The sequence below is a fragment of the Schistocerca americana genome, chromosome X (assembly GCF_021461395.2).
Source record: "Schistocerca americana isolate TAMUIC-IGC-003095 chromosome X, iqSchAmer2.1, whole genome shotgun sequence".
Taxonomy (NCBI): domain Eukaryota; kingdom Metazoa; phylum Arthropoda; class Insecta; order Orthoptera; family Acrididae; genus Schistocerca; species Schistocerca americana.
In genome coordinates, this window is record NC_060130.1 from 753,360,449 (window position 1) to 753,386,476 (window position 26,028).

Sequence of the window (26,028 nt, forward strand, 5' to 3'; positions counted from 1 at the left end):
GAAATGTGGGAACATGTGAGGCAATTTGAACCCTACAACTTACCCTAGTAGATACGTTGAAGACAGATACATACACATTTCTAGCATTTGTAGATTTAGGTAAAGCTTTTGACAATGTTTATATGTTTGAAAATTTGAAGGCCATGGGGGAAAATACAGGGAGCAAAATATTATTTTCAGCTTTGACAGAAATCAAATTGCAGTTACAGGAGTTTGAAGGACATGAAAGGAAAGCCATAGGGAGTGAGTGTTGTACCCTATCCCCAATGTTATTCGGTCTGTATATTTCACAGGCTGTAAAGAAAACCAAGGAGAAGTTTTAAGTAATATTCATGGAGAAGAAATAAAAACTCTGAGGTTTTGCTGATGACACTCTAATATTGAGAGGACTTGAAACAGCAGTTGAACAGAATGAGTAGTGTCTTGAACAGAGATTATAAGATGAATATCAACAAAAGTAAAATAAGGGTACAGGAATATAGTCGAATTAAATCAGACAAGCTGAGGCAATTATGAGGGGGGGGCTTCCAAAAAGTTACACATGCGGTCCGATGCTAAGACCGCGGTGTAATGACAGTTGCACATTGTCAGAATGGAGTACACATTCTGGTTTTCCTGTAGACACAGTTCTACTGTCTTAAGGTTAACAAGTGCATCACAGTGTGCGAGTGAAGTGGCATGGCAGGTGGTAATGTACTCCAGACTTGATGTGCATGGAACAGTAAGTCTTGTGGACAAAACATCTAAATTGCACACAGGTTCACCATGAAATTCTGGCAGTATATGGGCCAAAATCAGTGTCACATCCACCTTTAGCGAAATGGTGCCAACAATTTGATCAACACAAACATGGGTGATGCTGATAGGGCAAAAAGGTCACTCTTGTGTACCACAACAAGCAGTGTCAAGGGAGGCAAATTTGAAGGCATTTACCCAGTGGTTCTCGAATGGCTCCATGATCAAGGAGTGAATTTCTACCGACAAGGGACTGAATGATTGATAGAATGTTCCGACCATTGTTTACGAAGGCTTGATGACCACTAAAACGTAGTGCAGTGCATCTGTGTCACTTTGCAGTTTAATGCAGCATTCAATAAAAGATACGGAGTGTGCCATAATAGTGAGTAACTTATTTTTTTGAAGTCCCTTTCTAGCGTAGGAAGTGAGACATGAATGGTAGTAAATAAGTGTTGCCATCTGGACAGCAAAATAACTGTTGATGACTAAAGCAAAGATGATACAAAATGTAGATCAGCAATAAAAACTGTAAAAGAGAGATTTGTGAACATTAAATATAGATTTCAGTTTAAGGAAGTCGTTTCTGAAAGTAAAGGGAGAACTTATAGGAGATATTCTGAGGCAATAGGGAATCATAATGTGGTGACATGTGGGAAAGGAGAGTGATGTTTAAATTTGTGTAAAAATTGTGATAAGCCAGAACATTATGACCACCTACCTGATATCCAGTATGTCCACCTTTGGCACGGATAACAGCAGCAATGTACACTGTGGCATGGAAGCAGGGAGGCATTGATAGATCGCTGGAGGGATTTGGCACCACATCTGCACACACAAGTGACCTAACTCCTGTAAATTCCAGGAAAAAGGGCAGTGAGCTCTGACACCACATTCAATCGCATCTGATATGTGTTCGATTCGGTTCAGAGCTGGTGAGTTGCGGGACCAGCACATCAATTGGAACTTGCCACTCTGTTCCTCAAACCACTCCATCTCACTCCAGTCCTTGTGACATGGCACATTATCTTCTTAAAAACTGCCACTCCATCTCACTCCTGTCCTTGTGACATGGCACATTATCTTGTTAAAAACTGCCATTACCGTTGGGAAACATTATCGTCATCAAGGGGTGTACATGGTCTGCAACCGGTGTACAATACTCCTTCCCTCTCACGGAACCTTACACGAGCTCCACTGGACCCCACAAATGCCCACGTGAATGTTCCCCAGAACATAATGGAGTCGCTACCAGCTTGCCCCCGTCCCACAGTACAGGTTTCAAAGAGCTGTTTTCTTGGAAGGCAACAGATTTGCACCCTCTCATCAGAATGATGAAGAAGGTATTGTGATCCATCAGACCACCCAACACTCTGCTGCTGCACCAACATCCAATGCTGATGGTCTTATGCCCATTTCAGTCATAGTTGCGAATGTCGTGGTGTTAACATTGGCACATGCATGGGTTGTCAGCTGTGGAGGCCCATCTTTAGCAGTATTCTTTGGTGCACTGTGTGCTCAGACACTCTTGTACTCTGCTCAGCATTAATGACAGATGTTAGTTCTGCTGTAATTCGCTGTCTTCCTGTTTTACCAGTCTGCCCTGCCTACGATGTCCGACATCTGTGATGAATGGTGGCCACCCAACCCCACAATATTTTAATGTGGTTTCATCTTCTATTGAAGACACTCACCACAGAATTCCTTGAACACCCACCAAGTCATGCAGTTTCCGAAATGCTCGTGCTGAGCCTCCAGGCCATCACAATCTGAACTCGGTCAAACTCGGATAGGTCACATGCCGTTGCACCTTCTCAAAATGTGTGTGAATTGCTAAGGGACCAAACTGCTAAGGTCATCAGTCCCTAGTCTTACACACTACTTAAACTAACTTAGACTAACTTATGCTAAGGACAACACAACACCCATGCGCAAGGGAGGACTCAAACCGCTGACGGTGGCAGTTGCACGAACCGCAGCAAGATGCCTTAGACCGCGTGTCTACCCTTCATGGTGCACCTTCTCCATTCGTCACATAGACAACACACTCATTGATAGTACATGCATCGTGCATGTGTCTAACTAGCAATCATTCCTCACCAGGTGATGCTGCTATCACCTGGATGGGTTGATATCGATAGGAAGTTGGTAGTCATAATCTTGTGGCTGATCAGTGTATGTCCACTCTACTTCCAATTGATAGATGAAATAGTAAAGTCAGTCATTTTACAATTAGCGTATGAATGATTTTAAACTACATGCTATTTGTCCCTCACACCATGTATGCTTGTCTCTGTGTAAACTGGGATTTTTAAGTCAAAAAAGAACAGTGCTGTGATTACTGTGTTTGAGAATAATTTTTTGCTGAAAAATAAATCCAGCCTCAGACTGACTCTTGCCAAAATTTGAAATTAAGTGTGAAGTCAGTCTGTACAAGCATTTCTTTTCAATGTAATAGTGCCCAGATATGTTAGAAATTTTATGTTCATGAGGGACCCTTTTATTTTAAATACTTTTACTTTGGCTAGGACTAGAGAGTTGGGTACACATCCACAGATGAGTAAAATGAGTCAATAAATTTTTTGTTCATTTAGATACAATTGTATCTGATTAAATTGTGTGTACCATAGTATAAAACTTTGTACTTTTAGCAGTTCTGACTGTTTGATTGTAATGGTGTATTTGTTTTCATTGTTTGCCAAGTTTACAAGTTATCCTGTGCTGGAGATTGTTAAGGAACTAGAACATATGTCCACTACTTCTGCAACTTTTGGATTTGGCTCAAATTATTGTAGGAGTTTATTTATAAACACATTTAAGAAGTGCAACATTAAAAATCGTGTCTAGTAGGGAAGGATGGGGAGTTCATTGAGCATTGCAGTTTGGGGTGTGTTGTCTAAGTTGAAATGACACTGGCAAGATGAGGATGAATAGCTTCCATTGACTTTGAGGGTGTGGTGGAAGAGTTATCAAAATGGTGGAGTTTGAATGCAATTCTCCTATTGAAAAATAAAATATTCTGCTTTTGAGCAATGAAAATAGTACATTAATAATGATAAAAACAATTCAGGTAATGTCATATGGAATCGTTGGTTGAGAAACTAAAAAGGGCCGGATCAGCCACCTAGTTGGGAAGGTTTCTGTGTCCTCTGTGCACAATAGCACCTTTCCTTCATGAAGAGTGGGAGTTTTGTGTTAGATGTATCAGATGAGTGTAGGGGATTGTAGTTAATGTGTGTAGTGTGGTGTCGTGTTTGTGTTGGATGATGATTATGACAACGGTGATGATGAGAGAAGGGAGAGGGTGAAACCCAGTGCCTACACACAGTGTACTCCTCTTGAATAGCACCAAGGAGGCAGCCCAGCTTAATGTTGCCATCCTTTGGATGGATCACCATCAACAAGTGTCACATGCCCTCTGTTCAAGAATCACTGTAGAAAAGTTTGGAATTTAGCTCTCAGGACACTGCCATGAAGTCCAGTGATCAGAAGCTTTATGCTGTTAACCCATGCTCCTCTTTCCTGTAAAGGCAGTGGAAAAGCATGCAGGGGCATGTGGCGTACTCAAGCAATTACCCACCCAAGTACTTGCTAAACTTCAATGATCTGACGACATATGTTGTATTCAAAGAGGCAAAGATGTTCACCCTTAAGAACTAGTGCATCATATTTCAGCTGTCTATAGCATCAGATAATCTGTATCTTGATTGATCAATGACATAAGACATTGGTGGCCTATTATTCCAAGTTACACAGCTTAGATTGTAGTTTTTGTTATTAAGTAACTACCAATGGCAAGTTTATCACATCTTAACAATTCCAGAAAGAGAGCATGTAACAGATTATGTAGAATTGCAATGAACATTGTCGTTGAGATTTTGTGTGATTGGTCTCACCAGAAGCGAGTTTTCAGCCGAATTTTCTCATCACTATGGGGCGACAACTGTCGTATGTAAGAAATCAGTTCAGGCTGTATGTTGAAGCCTACTTCAGAGGTTTTCCAATTGCAGGTGCAAATGGTGTAATAGGTCAAAAGTACACTTACTTTTTGCAATGCCTTCTTACAGTTGCTTTGACTGCACACTTTCACACACTTCCTTCAACTAGAGTCTAGACACAAACAAAAATTACCCAGCTACTTAACATGGCAGATTTCTCAGTGCACCAAATTGCGATCTGCAAAATGTTAGCAGTGAGCATGAGAAGATAGATTTAGAAATTATTCTGGATGGTTGCTGTAAATTTCAGCATCTTCAAAAGATTCTGATATGAAATCATTTATTATCATGAGATAATGAATGTGATGGTAGCATAGCCTTCATTTGTAATAGTGGTGAGGAATAATCAGGTGGTAGTTGACTTTTGTACTTAGGATGACAAAGTCAGTATATGTATTTTAGGGCGGGGGGGGGGGGTGGGAGAGGGGGGTCCCCAGTGAGGTAATCTACTAGGTTAAGAGTGCCTCTGGTCTCAAAGTGGAGCTTAAGTTGCATTTTAATGTCCTCAAATGTAAATTTCTAGAGCTTATTGTTCAAGGGAAGAATGTCTGTGATAATAATAGAAGTCAGAGTATTCCACTGATGGAACAATGATGATACCATTGCCTACACAAAATAACATTTTGGGGAAAAATGACATTATGCCAATGGAGAAGAGTGATTGGCATATCATACCCTTCTTTTTGTTTTTGACTCAATCACACTTATAATATGACAACAATCATGTTGATTCCTATCATATATTAGCTATCTTCATATTCTAAACATAATAAGTATGCCACCTATGATGTGTAAAATCTGAAAAGGGCCAATGTGTGACCAAAATGAGTAATAATTATCTTCATATTATAAATATAGTTGTATCTAAAATAAGAAGATATAGTAATTAGAGAAATTTCTTCAGAAAATATACATCCTATGAAGCAAAATAAATATTTCATTCTGCAGTGCAGTGTGTATGTTTTGAAGTTTCCTGGCAGATTAAAACTGTGTGCCAAATTGGGGCTTGAACCCAGAACCTGAGCACTTGTGGGAAATGCTGTTGACAGTTTAGCTGTATAGGCCTCAAGGAGTCAAATGAGCCAAAGAGAATCCCTTTCAGTATGATATTTGACTTTTACTGCCATTCTGAAATATCTCTTTGTAGCCTTCAATTGGGCTTATTAGTTTGCTGCTGCCATCACAACATATAGAAATAAATGATTGGAACATGCGTAATGTTTACAGTACTGTAATAGAAAATTAAGAAAATGACTCATTAGTCTGTACCATAGGAAATAGTGTTGGCACGCTCACTCAGCTTAGGCTCCAGTGAGGTGGGTGCAACAAGCATTTATACATTTACTGTATTTGAATGTACTAATAACTCAGATGTACAGTCAATTTGTGACCTGAAGACTACTACTGAGACAATAGAGAACCAGAGGGTTCCCACTGCACTTCCCTGGAATACTCGTGACGGTACCTTTGTCTCCAACAAACACTCGCCCACTGGGACAGTGTACTGTATTCTATTGCTTAAAATGTCTTTGAGCCACTGTCATATCTGAGAAGCTATTCTGTATGGTCAGACTTTATGTTAACAGTGTGCATGGCACTGTGACTGATACTTCCAAGACAGCTAGCAATATGTGATCTGCCTGTGCCTTTCATCCATGGTTCGCATGATACAGTACGAGAAAAGGACATGCTCTGTCTTGCACAAATGATGCTTAAAAATTTGTGCTGATTTGTGGACAGAAGCTATTCTCTCTCAAGGAAATTCATTATGTTTTAACTTAGAATATGCTCAAGAACTCTACAGTGAGCTGACATTAAGGCTATTAGTCCATAAAACCTTTTCCAGTCATATTGGACTTTGTGAATGATGAAAGATTCATGATAAACACAAGCTAAATAAGGGACCAATGCTGAAGAGTACTGTCTGTTAACTGAGTTGCAGTTCTAACTAGACCTGCTGACTTCTTTGTTTTCACCTCCTTCAGTTGCTTTTCATTGCAAGGGATGCCACTTTTTATGCTCTATACAGGAGTTCATGTGGTTGTCAAATGATGGTGTCTCTGTATAATACTGTAGGAATGATTTTTTAAACACAAAACTTATATTTCAGTTTGTTTTTTGTTACCTGTTTTGTCACACTAGACTGGTTTATGAGTGACTGAATAGAAGACTTTATGTAGAATCATAATTTTCTACAATTCTTGGCAAGATAATGTGCTTATGAGTTATTGTAGAAGTTTTTGTATGCTTCATACTTTGATTGTTTTATAGATAAACGGATTTCGACTATCTTTTTCCTGTCAGCATTGATATGTTCTTTTTTGAACTGAGAGTCCAATAATCTCCATAATCCTCTTACTTGGCACATACTTCTCCACTGTGCCATTTACAATAAGTTTAAACTTTACCCATAATTGCTCTATGTCCATCATATTGGAAGCAAATAATATCCATTCATTCATTCATTCATTCATTCATTCATTCATTGTGTACAAGTAGGATGCTAACAGCCGCTTACCTGTTCTTTCCAGCATTAAAACTCTCCTAGCCATCTTGATGGATTTAATAACTTTAATAACTAGCTTATCTGTGATAACATTGTAATTGCTAAGCCTTGTGTCTGTACTAAAACTGGTTATAGGGTCAGGCCTGTTTATAGCTGCAAGTTCTAAAATATTTCCGTTGCTTGTGGGTTGTAGAACTAGTTGCTCAAGACAGTTTTTGGAGAAAGCGTTCGCAGTCTGCACTCAGTATGTATAGTCCCCTCCAACTAATATTTCATAATTGGAGTATTTCGGTGCTACTGAATGTAGACCTTCATTGAATGATTCTACAACTGTTCAAGCAGAGTGGAGTGACTGGTAAAAATATCCAAAGAGGTTGTCTCCTCATTTTGTTTAATGGCAAGTGCAATGTTGCATACCGTCATTAAGCTAAGTACAGGAAATCGATCAATTGTTCTGTAAGCGAAGGATAGTGAAACATAATGTTCCAGTTACCACAATGATATTAGCTTGTAGTGTTATTGTTGGAAGCTACTACACACAATTATCACACAAGGTACAGCTTTGAGAGGAGTGCTGTTGAGAACCAATGAACAGTTTATGCTTCTAAATGGTGCTGCGGAATACGGTCAAGTTTCCCAATCCTCTCTTAACTCTAAAGCTGTGTATTAAGACTTGTTTCCATTCTTCTCAATGTTTATAACAATAATAATAATAATTGATGATGATGATGATGATGATGATGATGATGATGATGGAGTCTTAAAAACACAGTGTTTAATGTTCTGCTCATTTTAGTTGTTAACTGTTTTTCCTTTTTGATGTCAGTGGAAGCTGGAAACAAATGTGAACTGCACATCCACTGGTCATTTCTTCTTGGCTTTCAAAAGCCCTCTTTTTTTGTGACTTGCATCTAGTTTGTTTTTGGACCTGGTGGTTTTTATGTGAAAACTTTATATTTACTGGTCTCATTAAGTAATTTTGTGGTTGTGTTGGTGTTCTGTAAAACTTGGTTTGCTCCATATTTACATCCTCTTACAAGCTCTCTGCATCTAGTGTCAAATGTTCTGTTAGTTTGCTTTATGTAAATTTTGTCACATGTGCTGTGCTTTGATTGGTAAAGAAACAAATTGGCTGCCACAAAAACTTGTTTTCCAACACTTGCTTTGTGGTTTGTTGTTTTTTAATATATAGAGAATCTGACTGGGTGGTATTCTGATAGCAGGTCACTTGCAGACAATGTAGAAGTCAAACCTGGCAGATTGTGGCAGTTGGTGGCACATTTTAAATAGTGAGGGAGAACTTATTTTCCCAAAATGAAATGACATTTATTAGACATGGGCATTTAATGAATCAAATCCCCAGTTGACTTGCCATCATACATGTAATAGTTGTACAGTTCCTCACATAACTGTTTTTTGATCAATTACAGTTGTGTTATGTTGTTGTTATTGTTGTTGCTGCTGCTGCTGCTGCTGCTGTCGTATTCAGTCCAAAGACTGGTTTGATGCAGCTCTCTATGCCATCTACCCTGTGCAAGCCTCTTCATGTCGGAATAACTACTGCAATCTATGTCCTTTTGAACCTGCTTACTGTACTCATTTATTAGTCTCGATCTGCGATTTTCACCACCAGCACCACCACTACTTCACTCCAGTACTAAATTGGTGTACCCTTGAATGTCTCTGTGTCCTATCAACCAACCCCTTCTTGTAGTCTGTTGTACCACAAAATTGTTTTCTCCACAATTCTTCACTGTCTTCTACAGCACAATATTTCAAAAGCTTCTATTCACATCGTGTCTAAACTGTTTATCATTCACATTTCACTTTCATACAAGGCTACACTCCAGACAAATATCTCGTGAAAAAGACTTCCTAACACTTAAATCTATATCATCTCCACTTTGGCCATCATCAGTTATTTTACTGCCCAAATAGCAAAATTCATCTACTTTGTGTTTCACTTCATAATCTAATTACTTCAGCATCACCTGATTTAATTTAGCTATGTTCCATTACCCTTGTTTTGCTTTTGTTAATGTTCATCTTATATATCCTCCTTTCAAGACAGTGCCCATTCCATTCAACTGCTTTTTCAAGTCCTTTACTAGAATTAAATCATTAGGAAACTTCAAAGTTTTTATTTCTTCTCCCTGCACTTTAATCCCTTCTCCAAATTGTGTAATAAAGTTACAATAATGAATAACAAAAGGGCAGAAGGCTTTTAGAAGCTGATTGTTGCAAGGAAGATGTTCCAGGACAGATGGAATACTTTTCTCAGAAATCAGTCTGTTGTGATTCGATAAACAATAAGAAGTTGTTCCTTAACAAGATTCAAACAACTCTTCACAAAGAGTAGGCATATTGGGTGCCTCCTGCCAAGGAGACAACTAGCAGTATATCTTGTAGAATTAAATTATCATTCCAGGAAAGATTCAAACAACTCTTCACAAAGAGTAGGCATATTGGGTGCCTCCTGCCAAGGAGACAACTAGCAGTATATCTTGTAGAATTAAATTATCATTCCAGGAAAATATCCTGTGACTATGAACTCACAAGTATATTTATGTGAATTATTTTTCGCAGAAGCCGGCCAGCTTGACCAACAGTCTTCCGAGGCAGATCAGCAACTACCTCCAACAAAACATCGCCGATGTGGATGATTGCATTCGTAATGTGGTCAGCCCAGGCTTCCGTCCCAGTGAAATTGCTGACAAGGACTGCAACATCGAGCATGGGGCGTGTATGGAGCCCCATTGTCAGAGTACACACCCCAAGGATCAGTCTCCCCTCAAGGTGCAGGAAGTGGACAGTACCATAAAAGAATTGGACTCTGTGGTCAAACAACGGACAGATGTTGTGGCCAGGTTTTCAAGTAAAGTGATAAGTGGTAGTGGGCTTTCTCAGGAATTTCCCAATGCTATGTTATTACCTCAGGGTTTGACTGACACTTTCAGACATCCCAGGATGGCAGCCACTGATGATGAGGTGGCCAGGGCATCAATCAGGAACAAAGAAGATAATTCGGCTGTGGAAAGCTGTCATTGTATTACTGGTGAAAATGTTAAGCAGCACCAGAAGACATGTTGCAAGGGATTTTTACACCAGGGTGTAGCTAGTGATGAAGCTCAACAGCAGAATGTGACCACCAGTGGTCGTTTACAATGTGAACCAATGAATGAAGCAAGTTTGCACCAAAACAGGAGCAGTGAGGCTGGTCATCAGCAAAAGGCTTACAATGGTTGGATCCACCAGGGCATGATTGATGATAGTGCAACACGAAGGGAGGCTACTAATCCTGAAAAGCTTCATGTGGAGCTGAGGGAAACTGATGTGCTGCATGGGGATGTGGCTGGTACTGGCACATCACACAAGGAGGTAGTGCATCATGCAGTACCCCATGGAAAAGCCAGTACTGTTGGGCCAGGTGAAAGGGCAACCAACGGTGACACTTCATGTGCTGCAGTTGTCAGTACTGGTACGTCATACGGGCAAGCACTCAGCAATAAGACACAACAAAATAAAGTAGATAATGGTGAGAAATCCATCTGTGAAACAACTAAGGAGAGTAGCCCTCATCAGAAGGTAACTGATAATGGGAAGCTGCATGAAGAGGTGTTCGATGGTGGTGGGACACATTGTGAGCAAGCCAACTGCGACAATACATGCCCGAAGATGACAAATGAGAGCTTGATGCATGTAGCTGTTGCTGTTGAGCAAGGGCTATCTCAGGAGAAAGCCGACAAAGATGTTTTCTGTGTGGATAGTCAGTCACAGAATATAGCTAGTGAAGAGGATGCGCCATCCAGAAGGAATGCAGACAAGACTGTACCAGTTCAGGATGTGGACAGCAAAGACCAGCTGAACAAGGGAGTGAAAGAAGAAGTCAAGTTTTTCCAGGAGATGAACAGTGAGAGTCAAATGCGTGAGGAAGCAACTGATACAGACCAACTGTCATATGAGGTGGCGAATGTCAGGGGGGACCATATTCCTCAGGTGGATGATGAAGCTCACATAGACTGTGTACAGTGTAAGGTAGTTGGTGAAGAAAACCTATCAAAGAAGATGGACAGTGTGGTAAACACCAAAAGGCATACAGAAGAGGTAAGTCTAATAGACAAATCTTATAGTGTGACAGATATTTTTCATGCAATGATTTCCATTTATTTATGAATAACCATTATCTCAAGCAGGCAACTGGTGTAAATTGTTTTATGCTGCAGGTAACCAGCCTGGTTGATCAACAACAGAAGGAAGAGAGTGTAGTCCATTCCAGACGAGAAGGAGAAAGTGAGTTTTCTCCTCAACATCAGGAAGCCATTTCTGCTACTTCTTCACAGCAGACAGCTAGTGCAGTTCATCCATCGCAGCTGTCAGATGATGATCTCCATTCTCAGCTGCAATCTGAGAGTGTAATACATCCACCACAAGAGGCCACCAGCTCAAGTTGTTCACCGCAGCATGCAAACAGTGAAAATCAATTCCCACAGTGTCCAGATAGCCCCAGTGATTGCTTGCAGGTGACAACCAGCACAGATATATTATCAGAGACAGCTAACTTGTCTCATTGTCCAGTTCCGGTTGTTGCTGTTGATCATTCCTCACAGGAAGCAATCACTACTGGATTCTCCCCAAGTAGGATAGCCACAATAGATAGCTCAATGCAGGATGTGATTAATACAGACAGTATTCCCAAGGATGTAAGTGAGAGCCACAAGCAAGCTGCCACCCCAAGTGATGTTCTCCACAAGACACCCTCCTTAAGCCAGAGCATTAGGGACATTTTTGACACAGATCTCACTGCTGCAAAGTCAGTAGATCTAGATCGACATACGGAGAAAGTTACTGATACAGAGCGGTCTTCTGTGAAAACTACACATAAAGTAGATAAGGATCGTCTCAGCAAAACAGATAAAGACCGTCATTCCAAAACATATGGAGACCGTGTGTGTCATAGGTTAGACAGAGAACGAACTCCTCATAAGTCAGATACAGAACGCATCCTCTATAAAGTGGACGCCGAACGACATTCTCATAAATCTGAAAGTGACCGCCATTTTCAGAAAGTTGATACAGAACGAACTTCTTCAGTGATTGATAGAGGATACCACTTTGAGAGGTCCCACCAAAGTGACCGTGTCCACTACGATAGGGCTTCTTATACCGAGAGACAAGGACACAGTGAACGTGCTTTCCATGGTGAACGTTCAGGCTACAGTGATAGAAGTTCCCATGAACGTGTATCTTATGAGAGGTCAACCTTTAGCGACCGGGTATCTCATACTGACCGTTCAGTACATAAACTTGATAATGATAGACTTTCACACAAATTAGATGTAGAGCGTACATCTTACAGAATAGACAGTGAACGCTTTTGCCGTAAAGCAGACACAGAAAGAACATCACGTAAGTCAATTCGTGACAGAAGTCCATACAAGACAGAGACTCGCAAAGCAGAAACTGACAGGACACCTCGGAAAACTGATACTGAGAAAGTAACCCGCTCTTGTGATACTGATCGTACTTACCGAAAATCAGACAGTGAACGACCTCATCGCAAATCAGATGATGAAAGAACTGCTCGTAAACTAGACATAGAGCGTGGCGTTCGAAGAATAGACAGTGAAAGAAATGTTCGTAAGTCTGAAACTGATCGTGTGGTACGCAAACAGGATCTTGAAAGACAAGGTCATAAGTCTGATTTAGAGAGAAGCAATCGTAAATTGGAGTCTGACCGATCACTGCGCAAAACAGATGTCAGTCGTTCTACTCGTAAATCAGAGGTTGACCGAGCAACACGAAAAGCAGAGGTGAAACGAACAACACGTAAAGCAGGCACTGGTTGTAAAGCAGAGAGTGAACGTGCTGCTCGGAAGATAGACGAAGACCGAAATGTACGTCGAATGGAAGATGCACGTTCAGGAAGGAGAACAGAAGCAGAACGGGGATCACGTAAAAGTGAGAGTAGCAGGGTGATAGCCAAGGCAGATATTGACAGAAATGTTCGCAAATTAGAATCTGAACAGTCTGTACACAAGTTAGATTCTGATAAAAGTACAAAAAAGGCAGAAGATGGTCGGGTAATGCGAAAGATGGCGGACGACAGGACGGTACATGAGTCATTTGATGACAGATCTATGAAAAAAAGCCTTGATCATTATTGTACAAAGAAATGGCTTGATAGCATTGCATTACCCAAGGACAGTGGAGATGGAAGTTCATCTAAGGAAAATGGTGAGAATACTCTGCAGAAGTTAAAGAACGATTGTGCTGCACAAATAATAGTTTCAGAACTCTGTTCACAAAAAGGAGACAATAGTGTGATTGTACCTAAACAAGAAAGTAAGGAAACTGTTTTGGATTTTAATATTAGGGAAAGTGGTGATCAAGGAAGGCTTAAGATTGAGGGTAATTGTAATCTGCAAAAGACAAGCTCAGAGTGTACTGAATGGAAAGGAGAGTGTGTCTCAGTTGCAGAAAGAGCATACAGTGCTACTGAAATTATGGATCAAAATAAAGATAGACTGAGACCTTTGCCTAAATCACCAACAGAGCTGCATTCACGTACTTTGAATGTAGATGATAAATCTTGTATGGCTAAGGCTCAAGAAAGTCATATTTCTCCCAGAGCAGCTCTTCTGTCTGGCATACCTAAGCTACCACCAGTAAATGCGCCATTGGAGATAGGAGGATTGACTGTTCTGCCCAAGAAAGTAGGGCAAGCTGCACACAGTGTTACTCTTGGAACTGGGTTTTGCGAACTGCCTGATGAACCCGAAGCAGGTGCTTTGCCAGCTGAAATAGTAGATGGTTCTGTAACTGTGAGATCTCAAGTGTGCCCCACGTCTGCTGACTGTAGTACAATATCTACTTGTGCCAATCCTGATATTTCTATGACCCAGGGGCATGATAAAGATATTGTGTCTAATAGAATGACAATGAAGTCTACTAATGTGAATAATTTCCAGTATGAAAGTGATATGAATTGTTCATCCGCAAAGTGTACAGTTTCTCTCAATGATAGTGACAACTTAAAGGAACCCACTCTATTGATTAAGGACAACAGAGTCCAAGAAAATGTTAAACAAGGTTGTTGTGATTCACTATCTCATATGAAACATGAGACAAGTTGTACAATTGACACATGTAGTGTATGTTGTAAATGTTCTTCTACTGGAGCAACAATTTTGCCGGATGAACATGATCCCTGTGTTTTATTTACAGAAAATGAAAATAAGCACCATAAATTTCACAAGCCATTTACGCAGCTGCCTTCACTTGATGTATTAGATACCCAGCTGACATCTAAAACTCTAATCAGACTGCACACAAAGCCACCACACTTGGATGAGGTGTCAGACTCCTCTTATGCAGGATTTCAGTCTCAGAGACTAGACAATGAGCAGATGTTGTTAAAACCAGAGGTGCCTCAAGTTGATCCTTCATCAGCTGAAGCTGAAGGTCATGCTTGTGATACAGAAAATAATTACAGTTCAACAGCAGAATTTTGCTCCAAGTCTATTGGTGATTCTGTGTCTGCTGAAACTGATATAGACTCTTGTATCACTGAAATCAGTTCCTCTGATGCTAAACCAGAATTTAATATAAATCCTGTGACAACTGAAATGGACACCAGTTTATCATCTACAAAGTCTGATGTGTGTTCTGTCCTATCAAGGCATGAAGAACATTCTGGGAATAATAATGGTTTTGCATTTGCCTCCATCAAGCAGTATTCAGAAGTTAAATCATTTTCAGGTTTGGAGAAACCAAATAACAGTTTATGTAAGTGGGAACCAGTTATAAACAATGCACAAGAAGAACATGCATCTTCTTTGTCACATGTTATCAATGAAGAATGTAAAATTTTGGTAAAACAATATAATTCTGTTTCTTCAGAATCTGAGAATTGTTCTGATTTTACTCAGAAAGACGCAATTTCTGACTATAATAAAATGGAAAAACACAAATTACATGCTGAGAAGGAAGCAAAATGCTGTGTAGAAATTTCTGAATGTGTTCATAATAAGTCAATAGATGAAGAATGCAGTTCATCGACTGATGGGAAGTGTAGCAGGCCCCCAGCTTTGCAAGGGTCCTACACATCCACAGAATGCCCAGAGAATTCTGTTAATGAAAGTGAGAAAATACCTAAATCAGAAAGGGGACCAAGTTCTCGGTCATCTGTTACAGAATGTAGTGATAAAGTTTCTGGTACAAGTCCTGTAAGCTTGCAGCATTCCATAACAAGTGCTTCATGGAAATCACCTGAACCAAATTCTGTGAATGCTCAGACAAATGAAGAAGTCAATGTGAACACTGCAAAACTTGACAGAGACCGTTCATATGCCCCGGGATTTGAAAATAGTGTAAACTTTTCAGTTGATGGGAGGAAGACGCCTCTGACAATAGATGATGCTGCTGTTTCTTCAACAGAAGTTCAAGAGGATAATACAAAGTTACTTTCTGAATCAAATAACTCAATGGTGGTAACAGAACCATCAGACATAACTAAATTGAGTTCCACTGCACAAAATATAGTGACAGAAGACATAACAAATCCATTGGTAAATGATGCTCCCAAAAATGGAGATGCTTATTCAAAAACGAAAGTTTCTAGTCTGTTGTCTTCTGCAGAGGAAAATGGAATTAGTTCTTCATCTGGAGATTTAACAAATGTAGAAGAAGATGCAACAGGTGAAGTGCTACCAGTTCAGGCAGTGACTGGTCCTTGTGAAGTACATCCTGCAAATGAAACAGATGTTGGAACTGAAACAGTGTCATCTCAAATGGATGAATCTATAATACCAGAAAAAGAGAAATTTTGTGGTTTTGATGGTGATGTGAAGGCAAATGTATTGTCTTCAGAAAGCACAGAATCTCTTTCTTTAGCACATGTAGACTGTGGAACTTTGTCACCAGCGCAAGTAGAACGTTCCCAAACACCCACTCCAGATACCTTGCCATCTACAACAACTCATACTTCTTCAGTACTAGATACAGACTGTAGCAATTCTCCACCTATGGTAACAGATCCTCCTCAATCATATAGCTGCAAAACCACACTAAGTCCATCAGTTACAGATGTTCATGTTCCTTCTGTTGATGAACCTACTCTCACAGAAAAAAGTTTGCCCGAACCAGTGGGTATTAAGGGTACAGAAGAAAGTAAACCATTCGGTAATATGCAGTGCAGTCATAGTAACAGCGAAGCTGTTGCTTCTAATGTTGGCTCTGTTGTAAGTATAAGTGTTGGATCAGATAGCAAACACAGACATGAACACACTTCAGGGAATGAACACCGGAAACACAGGCACAGTAGGAGACATTCATCTCGACGCTCTAGTAAGGACAGATCAGAGCATAAAGAGAGATACAGAAGAAGCAGTGGTGACACTCATGAAAAAGGTAGTCAAGTTCATGATTCAACACTAAAAGATAGATCTGACCATTCATCCAGTAGAGAAAATATAATCAAAGATCGCCGAAGTAGCAGCTCATCTGATGTAAAAATCCGCTGTTCTGAATGTCACAGCAGATCAAAAATTAAACGAGTAAATGTTGGTGTCCAGTGTCGTAGGGACAAATTACCTGATAAGAGTGAGAAGTCAGATCCAGGATCATCAGAAGTTCCCTCGGGTCCTAAGACTAACTTTCAAACTAAACATTATTCGTTACCGAGACCTCCATCGTGTTCTCAGTGTGGTGTTGATAATCTGAAATATGGTAAATTTATTCGCATTGAAACATATGCCAATGGAGGTGCTACTGTTGTCCATATGTATCAAGATGAAATTGATTGCCTGAGCAAGTCTGAGATGGAGGAGCTGGCCAAAGAATATTTTAAGGTTAGTGTTAACTCAGTATTATTGTTTATATGTGAACACAGTTCCCCAGTTTATAAAGCAGTGAAAAAAGTACTGTCTGTTTATATATTTTTCTTTTCAATTGTACCTTGTTATTCAGTATATTTACGGAGTCAAACATTTGCTTTCTTTGTACATAAAGTTGATTGCTGTTATACACCAAAAGTCGCTGTAAAGGTATGGAATAGCTGACATTCAAGTACCATTAGTCATATTGATGTGTGGATTTGAAAAATATTGCTTTGTCATAGAAATGTAATTTTTGATTTTGTTGGAGAGTTGTGGTAGAATGTAAATATTTTTGGATTAAAGGAGGCCACTCTCACCATAAGGGGAAGTGTTAAGTCATCAACAGACACATAAAAAAGGAAAGAAAACTTACTAGCTTTCAGAGTAATCCTTTTTTGAGCTAGAGCGTGTGTGGAAGTGTGCTCGTGCATGCTGCAAACCCGTCCCACTCGCGCGCGCGTGCGCACACACACATACACACACACACACACACACACACACACACACACACACATATGCACGATTTCCTACCTATGCCCCTACATGGTTCCACCTGCATGCACAATGCTGCATTCCAGCCAGTGGAAGAGGTTGTAATAAGGGTGCGTTGAGTGGTGTGGGAGACAGGGAAAGGGGTTTGGGGTGGGTGGGTAGTGGCTTGATAGGAGGCAGCCTGCCTGCTATGAATGTGGGAGAGAGGGGTGGCAGGTGCATGGGCTGGACATGTGATACTCAGTTGTCTGAGCTGCTGGAGAGTGGCACACACCGCTGGCAATGTCAGGATGTGAATCTGAGAGAAGGTGGAGAGCAGAGGAAGGGGAAAGGGGAAACTGTTGGCTGGAGAACATTTTTCCACCGGAATGTATGTACAGGGTGAGTCAGTAGACATGGTACATTCTTTGAGGGGTGATAGTATTAATGATTCTGAACAAAATACTTCATATGGCCATATGCTCTATTCCGAACGGTTTCTGAAATAGAATACATTTAATATCACTTTTGTGCATTTTTCTTAAATAACTCGTAAACCATACCCTCCAGCAGTGCAAAATTAAACTACATTACATTTCCTACCAGAAACATTCTGATTATTTTTCTCTAGGACCTATAGTTTGCACGAGGAGAGCGCTAGAATGTTGAAAATCTCGCACAACACCCAATGTGTTGTAGCTTAGTGTTTGTATGCCAGTTTAAGACAGTTTCCCAACCTGATAGTCTACAAGCATTCACTGTAAAATTGTTTGTCACAACTTTCTTTACACTACTATGGTACATTGTAAACAATGACAGTGTTTGGATAATACAGAAAACAAATATCAATGGACATTAAAAGTGTTCTTTCTCGGAAACCATTCGGATTAGGACATATATCCATCTGAAGTATTTTGTTCAAAATGACTAATAGTATCACCCCTCTAAGCATGTACCTCTCCTCCTGACTCACCCTGTATATATGTTTTTTATTTTTCAACCACTTGTTTCAGGCATTGCTCATTCTCAAGTATGTATCTAGTAACATATATTGCTACATCGTTGTCATTTATAAATCACTTGCCATGCATAATTGTGCAAAACACAGTCATCAAACATCCTCATCTTGCAATATTTCGTATGAAATACACTGTGACAGTTAATTGAGTGAGTTTATACAGTCGGTTTCATACGAAATATTGCAAGATGAGAGGACATTTGATGATTGTACTTCGTATGATTATGTGCGGCATGCAATTTTTAAATTAATGATGATGATGAACCCACATGTTGCTAGAGATGCACTTGAAAAAGGATGCCCGAATCCTAAAGTGTGAAAAATAAAAAAATTAAAAATTATTCAGAATCGGGTGCAAAAATGACACTCTTTAAATTTATTGAGGTTGTGAGATCCACACAGAAGAAAATTTGGATGGAGGCTGTTGGCACCACAGGTTACCAGAGATTGACACCAGGATGATTATGGGAATGGTGGATGTGTTGCAAAGATAACTCCCATCTGAATAGTTCAGAGAAGCTGGTGATTGAGGGAAGGAACCAGGTAGCCCAGGTTGTGAAACAGCCATAGAAACTGAGCATGTTATCCTCAGCTGCATATTGTGCCATATTGTGGTCAAGTTTGTTCTTGTTAACAATTTGGTGGTGACCATTCATCATGGTAGACAGTTGGTAGTCATACCAACATAAAAAAGTGCAGTGTTTGCAGCAGAGTTGGTATATGATGTAATTTTTATACGAGGCGTGTTTTCCAAGTAAGTACTGTTTTGAAATTAAAAAAAGACGTACTAAGATATCTCAATAATTTTATTTTTACATGAAAGCCTGTACCTTAAACTACCTTTCTACATAATTTCTGTCAATATTGAGGCACTTGTCATAACTTTGTACCAGTTTTTGAATATCCTCCTCATAGAAGTCTGCCGCCTGACTTGTTAACCACTGCATCACCACTGTTTTGGCTTCATCATCGTCTTGAAGACACTGACCGTCCAGGTGTTTCTTCAAGTGCAGGAACAGATGGTAGTCACTGGGTGCAAGATCAGGGCTGTACGGAGGATGATCTAGAGTTTCCCATCAAAAAGATGTGATGAGATCTTTGGCCTGATTCGCCACATGCGGACGGGCATTGTCTTGCAGCAAAACAATGTTCTTGCTCACCTTCCATGGACTGTTGCTTTGATTCTGGTGTGACATAGGCCACCCATGTTTCATCGCCCGTAACAATTTGGCTTAAGAAATCATCACTGTCGTTGTGGTACCACTCAAAGAAAGTCAATGTACTGTCTAAACGTTTAGTTTTGTGCACTTCCGTCAACATTTTCTGTACCAAACGTGCGCACAATTTTTGGTAATTCAAGTGCTCGGTCAAAATGCCATACAAAACACTACGAGAAACATTAGGAAAGGAGGAAATTGTAAAGCGTCTGGTTTCTCTCACCTTATTGTTCACTTCCTGCACCAAACTTTCATTAATGACAGAAGTACGCCCACTCTGTTGTTCATCATGCACATTTGTGCGGCCATCTTTAAATGTTCTCACCCACTTTCTTACTATTCCATCACTTGTAATGTTTTCTCTGTATACTGCACAGATCTCACAATGAATATCGATTGCTTTTAGGCCTTTTGCAGCAAGAAATCTTATAACAGCCCGTACTTCACAGTCGGCGGGACTCACGATTATCGGAGGCATCTTAATCACTCAGTGCACAACATAAACAAATAAGAATCAGACTGTAATGGCGTCAGTGCGTGGATTAAGGTACAGGCTTTCATGTAAAAATAAAATTATTGAGATATCTTAGCACGTCTTGTTTTAATGTCAAAATGGTACTTACTTAAAAAACACGCCTCGTAGTTATTAGGCCATGACAATCCTGGGAATTCCTTTTGTTTAATGGCGCCCTACAGTTGTATGAAACGTAAACAATTCTTGTTTTATATCAAATGCTTTCAAACAGTTAATAAACAAGTTTGTTGCATTTATAGTAGAATGACATTTCTGTATGGCCACAATTTTTAATTTGTAATAGGCATGATTCTGTTTTCAGACCTGTGATCTGAAATTAGTTTACTTTGCAATTTTTTTTTTGGGAACTATAGTTAAAAACACTGTGGAAAACCTTGTCATAGGTGAAGGTCAGTAGTGGATTTCTTTTTCTTCTTTTCTTTTGCATTGTATTACATTTATTTACATTCAGGGTCGACTGCCAGAGCCTGCACCGTTCATCAGCCCTGTGTAGGTCATTATGCAAATTGATACTGTATTGTGGCATTACTACTTTCTTGTAATCACCTGTGAACAGTCCTTAAGAGCTTCTGACGTTTTGTATTAGATTATTTATATATATTGTAAACAGTAACAGTCCTGTCAAGTATCTCTCTAGAAATTTCAATAGTAAATCAAATACCATCATCTGAAAATATTATAAATCTTCTAAATACTCTTATTTGTCTTCTTTTTTGTGCCACGAGCAATTGTTTGCTTATGATTTGGTAATTATTTTAATTCTTGGATGGATGTCTGACTTGTCACCACAATTGTGAGTTACACTAAACCGAGCGAGGTGGCGCAGTGGTTAGCACACTGGACCCGCATTCGGAAGGACGACGGTTCAATCCCGTCTCCGGCCATCCTGATTTAGGTTTTCCGTGATTTCCCTAAATCATTTCAGGTGAATGCCGAGATGGTTCCTTTGAAAGGGCACAGCCGATTTCCTTCCCAATCCTTCCCTAACCCAAGCTTGCGCTCCGTCTCTAATGACCTCGTTGTCGACGGGACGTTAAACACTAACAACCACCACCACCACCACCACCACCACCAGTTACACTAAGAGAGAAAAGTCATTTGCACTTTATATCTGCAAATCACATAAACGTGTTTAGTGTCCTCATATTTTTACTGTTGTAATAACTGAGACAGAGATCCGCAGCTCATGGTCTAGAACCTAGTGTCACTGCTTCTACTCTGCAGTTTCCAAGGTTTGGTTCCCTGCCAGATGGGAGATTTTCTTTACTTGGTGGCTGGGTGTTTGTGTTGTCTTACTCATTTCATCTACTCTTCATTGACACACAAGCTGACAAGGTGGTATCTTATAGAAAGACTTGCATCGGGCAGTCTAACTATGTCAGATTCTCTCTCTCTCTCTCTCTCTCTCTCTCTCTCTCTCTCTCTCTCTCTGAGAAAGAGAGAGGAAACCACAACTAGACATTTTCCTGTAAGAATGTGAAAAACTGCCCACGAACTACGCTTCATCTGGTTAGTGTACTGGACCAGTGGTCATTAATTAGGCACATGGATTCAGTGATGGTTTAGCTGGTCTCACTTGTTGTAAGCTTATGCTGTACATTAACATATACATCTACTTCGTACTCCATAAGCCACCTAACGGTGTGTGGCGAAAGGTACTTCTGATACACTAAGCGATCCCCCCTTCTCTGTTCCACTAACATATGGTGCATGGGAAGAATGACCATCAGTAAACCTCTGTATTATCTATACTTTATCAAAAATTTTCTCTTCGTAGTCATTTCATTAGATATCAAACTCTTCCCGGGAAGTGCTTTCTAGAAATTACAGTAGCAAACTTCTCTGCGATGCACAATCCCTCTCATGTAACATCCACCACAGAAGTTCATTGAGCATCTCTGTAACTCTCTCACACCAATTAAACAATCCCGTGACAAAATGCGCCACTGTTTGTTGGACCTTCTCTATCTCTTCTGTCAGTCCTACCTGATAAGAATCTCAGATTGATGAACAGTACTCAAGAATCGGTCGAACAAGTGGCTTGTAAGCCACTCCCTTCATGGATGAGTTATATTTCCCTAAGATTCTTCGTGTGATTGACAATCTGACGTATGGTTTTCCTGTCATTTGTTTTATGTGGTCATTCCACTTCAGGTCTCTTGGGATAGTTACTCCTAGATATTTTACGTTACATACTGTTTTCAGCGATTTTTTATCAATTGTATAGCTGTACAGTAGTGGATTTCTTTTTCTTCTTTTCTTTTGCCTTGTGTTACATTTATTTACATTCAGGGTTGACTGCCAGAGCCTGCACCATTCATCAGCCCTGTGTGGGTCATTATGCAAATTGATACTGTCTTGTGGCATTGCTACTTTCTTGTAGGCACCTGCATCATCTGCAAACAGTCTTTAAGAGCTTTCAATGTTTTGTACTAGATCATTTATATACATTGTAAACAGTAACAATCCTATCAGCTTCCTTCAGGTACTCTGGAAATTATCTGTACATCTGTCAGTTTCGTTTCATTAAGAGTTTTATCTGTGAGGAAGTCCTGAATCCAGTCGCAAATCTGGTCTGATACTCAGTAAGCTCATATATTTTTCACTAGACAGCACTGCGGGACAATATCAAATGCCTTCCTGAGATCAAGGGACATGCATCAACCAGAGCGTCATTGTCTACAGTGCTATGAATCTCACGGAGGAACAGATTGAGCTGAATTTTGCAAGATCTCTGTTTGTGGAATATTGTTTTTTATAGAGGAGATTTTTGTTCTCCAAAAACATTGTAATTCTTGACCGTAAATCAAGTTCCATAATTCTACAACAGGTTGACATCAACGATATAAGCCTATAATTATGTGCATCTGTCGTATGACCCTTCTTGAAAACAGGAATGATGTGCTTTTTTCCGCTTGCTAGGTACCGTTTGTTGCTTCAGCAATCTGTGATAAACTGTTGCTAGAAGAGTAGCAAGTTCTTTCACATTATCTTTGTAAAATCTTACAGGTGTCTCATCTGGTCCTTCATATCTTTCCACTACGAAGTAACTGTACTTGTTTTTCTACTCCATGAGCAGCCATCTTAATACCTGCCATTTCAATGTTTGTACAGTGATTGAAAGTAAGAACTGTATAACAGTCTTCTGTAGTGAAATGATTTTGGAAGACCGAATTCAGAATTTGGGGATTCTCTCTGTCATTTTCCATTTTCGTAATAGTATATTCAATGAGTGACTGAATAAAGGATTTTGAACTGCCAACTGGATTTATGTAAGACTAAAATAAAATCTCTTAGGGTTTTTAGTCAAATTGGCTCACAAAATTTTAGTTTCAAAGCCATTGACTGCTTCTCTCCTCGCTCTCCTTATGCTCCTTTTCACTTTGTTCAGCTTTTGTTTGTCAGGCAGGTTTTGGCTTCTCTCGAATCTGTGACGAAGCTCTCTTTGTTTACATAGCAGTTTTCTAACACCGTTATTAAATCATTTTGGGTCTTTTCCATCCCTTATGACCTTGTTCAGAACATACTTGTCTAATACATACTGAACATTGCTTTTAAATTTTTTCCACTTGTCCCCCACATCTACATTCTCAGCACTGAATATTTGATGCTGACTACTTGGATATTCTGCAATTTGTATCCTGTCACTCTTGCTAAGCATAAATACTTTTCTATCTTTGTTAATGTTCCTTGTAATACCTATAAATGCCCATAGTCATAGTTGCTGTCATAGCCCTATGATGACTGATGCCCTGTTTTATGTTAACTTATTCAATAATTTCATGTCTGTTTGTTGCTAGGAGGTGGAAGATGGTGCTTTCATGAGTTGTTTGTGTAGTTATCTGCTGAAAGTAATTTTCAGAGAAGACATTCAGAATAATGTCACACGAATCCCTGGCTCTGCCACTAGTTTTGATAGCATGATTCTCCCAATCTATAGCTGGCAAGTTTAAGTCACTCCCTATTGCAGTGGCATGGAAAGTTAATGATATTCTACAAGTTCTCTCTGAAGTGACCTACCACTATGGCTCCTGACCCAGGCGGTTTAAAAAAGAATCCGATTACCATTTTTGACCAACCTGTGATGCTTAATGTCACCCAAATTACTTCACACTCAGAATCCATGATAACCTCACTAGATATAGAATTCTTTAATGCGATAAATACACCTCCATCGTTGGTGACTAACATATCCTGTTGATAAATATTACAATCTGACCTTAGGATTTCATAGCTATTCACTTCGGTTTCAACCAACTTTCTGTTCCTAATACTGTCTGGGTAATACTATGTGGGCATTATAACCTTCAGTAAGTTCTGCTAGTTCTGGGACCACTCCTTGGATGTTCCTGCAGTTAATTAATATCATCTTAATCTTTTCAGTATCCAGTCTGTGAGAACGAGCATTCTCTGAGACTGTAGTGGCTCATGTATCTTTTGTTTTGACAGGCAATTCCACTCTGATCCCAAGAGAGGCTTCTCCAACCCCATTAAGAGTATGCTTGCTTTCACAGGCCATTGCACATCTCTATGAAATGTGTGGAAACCAGTATTAATTTTATTTCAGATAAGGGTTTGCTGCTTGTCATTGCTGATGGATATTGGCCCTTCTATGTATTTTCAGTTCATGTATCATTTTATTGGGCACTGTATTTAATTTACAGCATAAATGTTTTGTTGTTTCAGACTGCCTGTGCTACATTTTAATAAAGTGTAATCTTCTTAAAACAATTCCATTTGAATATGTTTTTTACTAAAATTATTTTGTTCAGACTCACGATAATGACAAAGTTTACTGGTTTCAACTGCTAAGCAGTCATCATCAGAACTGGAAGGGGAAAAAAAGCAATAATTATTGGTAAGTAGGTAGGATGTATCTGTTAATATTCACAGGTATTAGAGGAGCGTGCTTCTGTACCCACTATTGATATGAGTTAGTCCCATTCCTATAAGTGTGATATAAAGGCAGAAACACCAGTTTGTATTACATGACCAAGATGTACACATCATGGCAGTAACATATTACCTAGTAACAAGCTGGATGAGTATGTTATTTTTGTCATGTTTATATACTTTCCAGTTTTATATTTAACAATATTTTTTTAGTTCAGTTGATGACTGCTAAACATACAAAACTGGTCAACTTTGGCATTAATATTTAGTGTTGTCAAGACAGTTTTGATGACAACACATTTGTGTGCGTATGTGTGTGTTGCGGGGTGGGGAGTTGGAAGTGTGGTCAGTTGGTAGTTAGTACTTTCCATCATTAAAAACACATAGTTATTTATTATTAGAATTTCAGTTTGAGTTGCTGATATCTCACTTAATTTATTTGTTGCCATTTTACACAGGTAGTTTTTGCTGAAGACGAGGGAGGTTTCGCGCATCATGTAATGGGCATTGTACATGATGCTGCAACTTATCTTCCAGACTTGTTAGACCATATGGCCGAAAATTACCCAAACTTGACTGTAAAAAATGGTGTTCTTGGAAGAGGCTCAGATATTGAGACGACCACAATGGCCCATTACAGAGAACAGGTATTCATTATTTGGTCATTTATATTCATTGAGTCAGTTGGTTCCATTGTCATTCTTTTTAATACAGCAGTGAATACAACAATGTGTTTGTTTTGGTTAAGGTTATTTTCTTAGTGCTGTGATACATGAAAGC

At 39.6% G+C, this 26,028-nt stretch overlaps 1 protein-coding gene across 1 annotated transcript in view; it reads left to right on the top strand.

Moving 5' to 3' along the window:
• The window catches only part of LOC124556298, a 391,641-nt gene that overhangs the window by 238,799 nt on the left and 126,814 nt on the right, over window positions 1-26,028 (top strand). Inside the window, exons 3-5 of the mRNA XM_047130273.1 lie at window positions 9,826-11,343; window positions 11,463-17,087; window positions 25,707-25,895. Coding sequence (XP_046986229.1) covers window positions 9,985-11,343; window positions 11,463-17,087; window positions 25,707-25,895 — 7,173 coding nt within the window. The 5' untranslated portion in view covers window positions 9,826-9,984. The remainder of the gene's footprint in view (window positions 1-9,825; window positions 11,344-11,462; window positions 17,088-25,706; window positions 25,896-26,028) is intronic.